The following is a 7,641-nucleotide window of genomic DNA, read 5'->3' as shown; positions in this document are numbered from 1 at the left end:
TGGCCCCTTATATTCATCAAAATACTAGCATCTTGAGCTTAAGGGACTGTTGTGTTAGGCAATAAGTGGTTAATAGTGACAGCATCAGTACCAAGAGAACTAAAAGGGCAGTGTGCTTCAGAAGACTGTATAGACAAATTTAAGGGGGTGGGGCTACAATAACAAACCTTTGCATCTATTTTTTTCCCGCAGAATGAAATCACACACACACTAGAATGGGACAAGCTAAGTTACACTACAAAGTTTTAAATCAAATATATCACTTTCAAATAAATCAAAGCTAGTGTTGTTCTCCGTAGTAGTTACCAGCAGGAGGCCACACAATCTACGGAATTGAAGAAAGTCCAGAACCCAGGTCATACTCCAGCTGGGCTACCCTTGTACCTTCTCTCAGGCCAACAACCAAATGAAGCCAGAAACAACAGGCTTTAGCAACAGGAAATGCAATGTCAGTGGGAACCAAAGCTACGGGGATGGGTAAAATAGAGCAGAGGAAAACATCTTACAAACTTATTATGCAAAGTAGAGGAAAAAACTAGAAAAGCAGCTAAAGATTTTACCTTTTTTTCTTCCTCAATGTTCTGATGAGGTTCCAGAAGAGTAGAGAGGGTGAACTCCTCAAAATTGCCTTGTTACTTACCATCTCAAAAACCTACCATCAACCATACTCAAACTGAATGTCTGGGTCCATTCTGACCAGCAAATCTAAATCCATATTATTCTTGGATACAATCTCCCTTCTTCTCTGGTCAGGTTTATGTCTTGGATGTTCTCAAAACGTACACAAAAGGCTGCAGTATAGTAAAAACTTGGGTAAAAATTGTGATGCTATGTGGCTTTGTTTACAATGGAACTTCTCTAAACAAGTTTCATCTAGAAAAATCTACTTCACGTGGGGTTCTAATTGTTATTGTCAGAGCTGTTTGAACCAGAGCAACTCCATCTTCAACAGGGGCTGGGTAAAATGAGACTGAGACCTATTGGACTGCATTCCCAGGAGGTTAGGCATTCTAAGTCACAGGATAAGACAGGAGGTCAGCACAAGATACATGTCATAAAGACCTTGCTGATAAAACAGGCTGCTGTAAAGAAGCTGGCCAAAACCCACCAAAACCAAGATGGTGAGGAGAGTGACCTCTGGTCGTCAGATGTGAGATTTGTTTCTGTGCTCAGAGAGCTTATATGTGCATTTATATATACCCTATCTGTTCAAAGAAGAAATTTAAGTTAGCTCAACTTAAACTACAGGACAATCCAGCTTTGTTCTGTATTTACCAATCTTCCTTTGATTTTTCACATAATAGGTAGCTGGAAAATGAGACAATGGTCACCAGCATTTGGTTTACTTGGTAGTTTTATAGAAAATTGTAAATTCACAAGTTGGCATTCAAATATTTATCATACTTTGAGTTTGAAGAGAATATGCCGAGTTTGAAGAGAATATGCCAAGTTTGCCAAGTATCCCATGAACCTAGATGAGTCCAGCATCAAAGTCTTAGATTATAAAAGAGAACAGGCACTGGAACTAGGCAAGCAATAGAGGGATAATCACTGAGGCTCAGATGAAAACAGTCTTCAGCAGTGTCATTTCAAACCCAAATACAGGAGGGAGGCCTCACAAAAAACTCTTTTCCAGATGGCTGGGAATCTTTGCCCTAGGGTACAACAGGCTGATTTCAGCAGCTTGTGGTGATAAAATAGATACAATTCAAGCAAATATTCTGCTAAGGGAGGTTAAGAAGGGGGCGGAAGGGGGAGAGGGAGTGTCTCTGCCAGACTTGGTAAATTGGGTTGACTTCCTCCCCACTACACAAGTAACCAAGGCCTTTAGATAGTTAAGAGGTTAAGAATCTTTTTTTAAAAAGTCTAAGCTAAGGAATCAATGGGATAGCAGGGGCAGGATGAGAGAGTTAATAAATTAAAAGCAAGAATGTTTCAATCTATTTGCATTACAAATAGAATGGAATGCAGCTAAATATTCCTCAAAAAGGTGGGAATTTGAACTGGCCTTGGATGGAGTACTTGAAGCATAAAAACTCCCTCTGGTTTTCTTTTGGGAACCAGGATAAAAGCCTCTCCCACAAGTCTGTAGCTAGGCCAGCTAAGGAGAGGAAAGCAGCATTTCAAGATAACGCAATGTGAAATATTACCACGTTTAAGGCAGGGATTCTTTCATTTCTACTTCTGCCTAGTGACTACAACTGTACTTGGGCCTTGCTTTCTGAATGATAGGTACAGAAGACAACTACATTTTTCCCTTTGAAACATGGATAGTCTTTGAGTGAAGAGCAGTATGACCCATAGACATTGCTCACGCTTTAAAAAGCTGTTCTTTGGCCGGGCACGGTGGCTCATGCTTGTAATCCCAGCACTTTGGGAGGCTGATGCGGGCGGATCACGAGGTCAGGAGATCAAGACCACGGTGAAACCCCATCTCTACTAAAAATACAAAAAAATTAGTCGAGCATGGTGGCGGGCGCCTGTAGTCCCAGCTACTCGGAGAGGCTGAGGAAGGAGAACGGCGTGAACCTGGGAGGCGGAGCTTGCAGTGAACCGAGATTGCGGCACTGCACTCCAGCCTGGGCGACAGAGCGAGACTCCGAGACTCCGTCTCAAAAAAAAAAAAAAAAAAAAAAAAAAGCTGTTCTTTGCAAATCTGTGGATATTCAGAGTCTATAATAGTTGAAGGTAGAAACCAATTTTAGAAATCCTAAACATTCTCAACATAAGATCAAATACAGCTGAAAATCTTACCTTGAGAACCAAGGCTGAAGCGATGAATCAAAAAGGAGAGACTCAGACAATTTTAGAACAAAACAGGTATATTTCTATTAGACTACCTGATACAGAAGATAGTGTGGTATGGATGGATAGTATGAAGGACAAATAATACAAATATATTTTATTTGAAATAAACAAAAATGCATACACAGCTCAATGGGTCACTTGGAAACAAACTGTTGCTTGACTATATTACTGAGCAGAAACAAAACGGAAGCACAAACACCTTTCTTTTTTGACATGTATCTGGAGATGGGTAGGAAGACACTACTTGGTTTTTTAAAAAACTGACCTTCCCTTAAGGCCTGGTCATAGAAGTGTAAACAATGTAAATGAATCCACCATTACCAGTTGTCATATCATATCTATGTCACCTGTGTATTCTGAGATTACACACGTACCTGCCAATATACCTGGGAAAGGTTATTTTATCACAGTTACACTTGAGTTCTTGGCAGGCAGGACTGAGGAAGAGTAATTTGAAATAAGTTTTACATCCTATTTAGAAGAAATCACTAGTATTTCCTTAAATAACAGGTTACAATAGAAAGATACTGCCTGGAAGTTATCCTTTCACTTTGGTTCATTTTTAGTTTTTGTTTATGATTTACATAGCTGTTTAATTTATTTGCTTATAGTACAATCCTGCCATAAAGTATTAAAGCACAAGATACCTATTATTCCTTCAACATCTGCATTTTTCAAGTTTTATACTCTACATCCACAGTACGTCAGCAGTTCTTGAATGTTTGAAAAAATAAATGGGTAAAATGCTTCTAAAAATGCAGATGTTTATAACTACAATGGTACTAAGATGGGAAGGAGACAATGAGAGAAGGGATGAAAGCAAACATGTTCATGTGCAGGGAATGTGGTTCAAGTCTTTGGATTTAAAAACAAGTTCCCCAGAGAAGCTGGCACTTCCTTTGCCCTCCAAAAAGGACCTGAAAAGTCCCAATCCAAACTTTAGAAAATTACAGTTATGAGATGCAATAAATGATGATCAAAGCAGTCAGAGGGAGAAGGATGAATGTGTCTTCCATTTAGCTAGAGATTGTAGCATAGCCTCTTTAGGTGTTGGTGGATCAGTAAAAACGACTGAAGTACCAGAAGTGCTTGGAAAGATAGGGGTACAAAGTGATGACCATAATACCTTGTCTAAATCAGTAGCAGGGCTTCATGGCTAGGAAACTTTTTTAAACAGTAAAATGTCATTAGGATAGATCACTCTCTCACCAACATTAAATGTGGCAGAATTAACAAAAAAAAAAAAAAAGAAAAAGAAAAAAAGATTTACACGTAGATATAGCAATAACAGAAAATTACAAGGCAGAGAACACAAAAGAATCAAGACAATGCTATAGGTTCAACAGTATTCCATGAGGCTAGAAAACCAGTTAACTTTGAAAGCCCTAGCAAAATATCACTCTTGTTTATAAATCACTTATTTATCATATGACCACACGTTGAATCCTTGTCTTTCCACATACTGAAGAATCCTACATTCAGCCTTTAAGCATTCTGCATTTCTTTGCCAATCTTGTAGCTGAGTATCTTGTTCCAGTCGATTTTGGTGCGGGTAACTGGAAGCTGCCGGCGCAAGGCCTTGAATGTGGTATCTGACATTGTTTGATAGTTTTCACTAATTGCTGTCTGCAATAGATAATTGAAGATGAGTTGCTTGAATAGAAATGGGGCTGGTTGTGAACAGAAAAGTAATGCTATAGTCAAAGGATATGCTTGAGTCCCCTATGAAGGATAGACAGGATATATTATTTTCAATGAGCTCCTCTCCAATCTCTGAAGTAGGTCAAGAAGTTCACCTATATTATTTCTAAAACAAGGGCTACAGTCCCAAGCAATCCTCCAACCCTGACTGTAAGCAGAATGCCAACTTGGAAGGTCTGCAAAGTCTCCATATTTAGTAAAACTGAAGAGCATGTATATTTACATTAAAGGAGACAGACCTAACAAAATATGCTAACAGCAAAATAATAAGATAGTAGATCTAGGAAAATTAACTCCAAATCTTCTTACCTGATACTCATTTTCTGCATTCTCTATGATTTTAATAAACTCCTTGGCAGTCTGGGCTTCATTCTAATGGAGGAAGGAAGAAGGGGAAAATCAGATTTTTTTTTAATGTGTAAGCAGTAAGATCCTGAAAAGTAAGTCCATCTTAACTAACATTTGTATAACAACTTCTAGTTTACCAAGTGTCCCCATGCCCACTACCCTCCTTTGATTCTCACAACAACTCTATGGAAGAGACTATGTTATAATCATAACCCCCATTTTGCAGATGAGAAAACAGAATCCTCTTAAGCAACTTGACCAGAATTATAAAGTTTTTGAATGATAAAGATGGGATCTGAAATTAGGTCTTCACCAAAAAAACCCATGCTCTTTCCGGTCTACCACAGTACGCCCAAAAGACATCATTAAGTCTTGAAACCTTGACGCCCTGAAAATATTTCTGGTTTAAAATGGTATGAACAATGCCCTTGGACACATCAGTCATATACATAAGCTCACATATGCCTTTATTTGCCACTTATGATGTTAAACTAGCCAATCACATTTTGTACTATGTGGTTCAAGTATAAAATGAAATTAATCTCCCTCTTCCTGTTACCATTAAGTACAACAGAATTAAAGGGAAGAGGGTAGGATTTAATATCTAGAGCAGCAGTCCTAAGACAGACTATGAGGTCAAAACTATTTTCTACTTTCATAATAATATTAACACAAAGTTATTTGCCTGTTTCACTTTCACTCTGTAATGTGTGTATGATGTAATTTCCTAGAAACTACATGATGTGTGATGACTTTATCACTTTGCGGGATAATGAAAGGTATGAAGCAGAGGCCGGGTGAAGTGGCTCATGTCTGTAATCCCAGCACTTTGGGAGGCTGAGGCAGGTGAGGTCAGGAGTTCAAGACAAGCCTGGTCAACATGGTGAAACCCTGTCTCTACTAAAAATACAAAAATTAGCTGGGCATGGTGGCCGATGCCTGTAATCCCAGCTACTCGGGAGCCTGAGGCAGGAGAATCACTTGAACCTGGGAGGTGGTGGTTGCAGTGAGCCAAGACAGTGCTCCAGCCTGAGCAACAAGAACGAAACTTCATCTCAAAAAACAAACAAACAAGCAAAAAACAACTAATATCACAATAAAGTCAGCCATCTTTTAATAAACCAGACATTACACAATTTGTGAAGACACAGACTAATGCCATTCTTCCCACTATTTTTTTCTTTTGATTTGGAAAATATATTCACAAAGATGTTACTTATTAACAAGTAATGGGTTTATCATCATTATTTTTAATTAACGAATATTTTTAAAACTTCTTAGTTTTATTTCTTTCTTTCTTTTTGAGACAGAGTTTCATTCTGTCACCCAGGCTGAAGTGCAGTGGCACGATCTTGGCTCACTGCAGCCTCAACCTTCCTGGGCTCAGGTGATCCTCCTACCACAGCCTCCCAGGTAGCTGGGACTATAGGAACTCAGCTGATTTTTATTTTTTTTTTTGGTAGAGACAGGGTTTCACTGTGTTGCTCAGGCTGGTCTTGAACTCCTGAGCTCAAGCTTTCACCTGCCTCAACCTCCCAAAGTGCTGGGATTACAGGTGTGAGCCACCACTCCTCGCCAACATTTCTCAGCTTTAATTTTTAGTGAGGTAAACATTGATAGACCTAACATATAAACAAAAACTCTTTGGGGGTACTCAATAACTTCTAAGAACTTAAAGAAGTAATGAGACTATCAAAGAAATGCAAGAACAAATCATGTCTCTTCTTTCAAGGTACAAAACACAATAGTGGCCAGGCATGGTGGCTCACACCTGTAATCCCAGTACTTTGGGAGGCTGAGGCAGGGGGATCACTTCAGTCTAGGAGTTTAAGACCAGCCTGAGCAACATAGAGACCACATCTCTACCAAAAATAAAAAAATTAGCTGGGCATGGTGGCATGCATCTGTGGTCCCAGCTACTTGGGAGGCTGAGGTGGGAGGATCGCTTGAGCCTGGGAGCTCGAGGCTGCAGTGAGCTGTGATCATGTCCTTCCTTGCACTCCAGCCTGGGCAACAGAGTGAGTTCCTGTCTCAAATAGAAGGACAACACCAAACCACAAAACATTCTAATTGCATACTCCTAAAAATGTTGTTTCTCTAATGATATAAATGCAGCCCTATAGGATGCAGTTTGGTAAACTTTCCTTGCTCTTGGTATTTATTGATTGAAGGTATTGCTATCCTTGAGTAACTATTACAACTGAGAGAGAGCGACTAAGAAGGACATTTGTCTAAAGCCATAATCAATACTGTGAGTCAAAAACTGTGAACTAATATATGCTGGTTGGTGGTAAGAGGCACTAACAGAAGTGGCCAAAATCAAAACATTAAAAGCAAACTGAATTTCTACTGGCAGAATCAGCACTCAGGATCAAAACTAATTTTTTAAAGAAAAATGAGACATGAGTAAGACAGACATTAAATATTCCATACTCACCGAAACAGTTAGTGAATCCTGTACATCTTTATGACTAACCAACTGAACATTGCCATCTTCATAATAGTGAACCTGTGTGAGACAATGTTTGAGCCTTTTTAGGGGAAGTTCATAGAGAAACCTGTTATTTAGGACGCAAATCCATGCTTTAAGCTATCTTTAAGTTGATGAGCCATTTTACCAACTCTGAACAAATAATTATTATAAGCAGTGGTAATTCACAATGGTGGTTAATTAATCCACAGAACACTTAAGTTTAAGAATGCTTTTCCCTTAGCAGGGAAAACTGATTATTAAGTTCAACAAATATTTATTACATGCTTTTCACATTCTAAGCACTGTGCTAG

At 38.9% G+C, this 7,641-nt stretch overlaps 1 protein-coding gene across 1 annotated transcript in view; it reads right to left on the bottom strand.

Moving 5' to 3' along the window:
* Positions 1-2,804: 2,804 nt before the first annotated feature.
* The window catches only part of CAPZA1 (capping actin protein of muscle Z-line subunit alpha 1), a 48,082-nt gene continuing 43,245 nt past the window's right edge, over positions 2,805-7,641 (bottom strand). Inside the window, exons 8-10 of the mRNA XM_063625719.1 lie at positions 7,295-7,366; positions 4,819-4,881; positions 2,805-4,434 (exon numbers count right to left, since the gene is read on the bottom strand). Coding sequence (XP_063481789.1) covers positions 4,294-4,434; positions 4,819-4,881; positions 7,295-7,366 — 276 coding nt within the window. The 3' untranslated portion in view covers positions 2,805-4,293. The remainder of the gene's footprint in view (positions 4,435-4,818; positions 4,882-7,294; positions 7,367-7,641) is intronic.

The sequence above is a fragment of the Symphalangus syndactylus genome, chromosome 12 (assembly GCF_028878055.3).
Source record: "Symphalangus syndactylus isolate Jambi chromosome 12, NHGRI_mSymSyn1-v2.1_pri, whole genome shotgun sequence".
Taxonomy (NCBI): Eukaryota; Metazoa; Chordata; class Mammalia; order Primates; family Hylobatidae; genus Symphalangus; species Symphalangus syndactylus.
The sequence above is the reverse complement of the archived record's forward strand: the minus strand, read 5'-3'. Positions and strand labels throughout refer to the sequence as shown.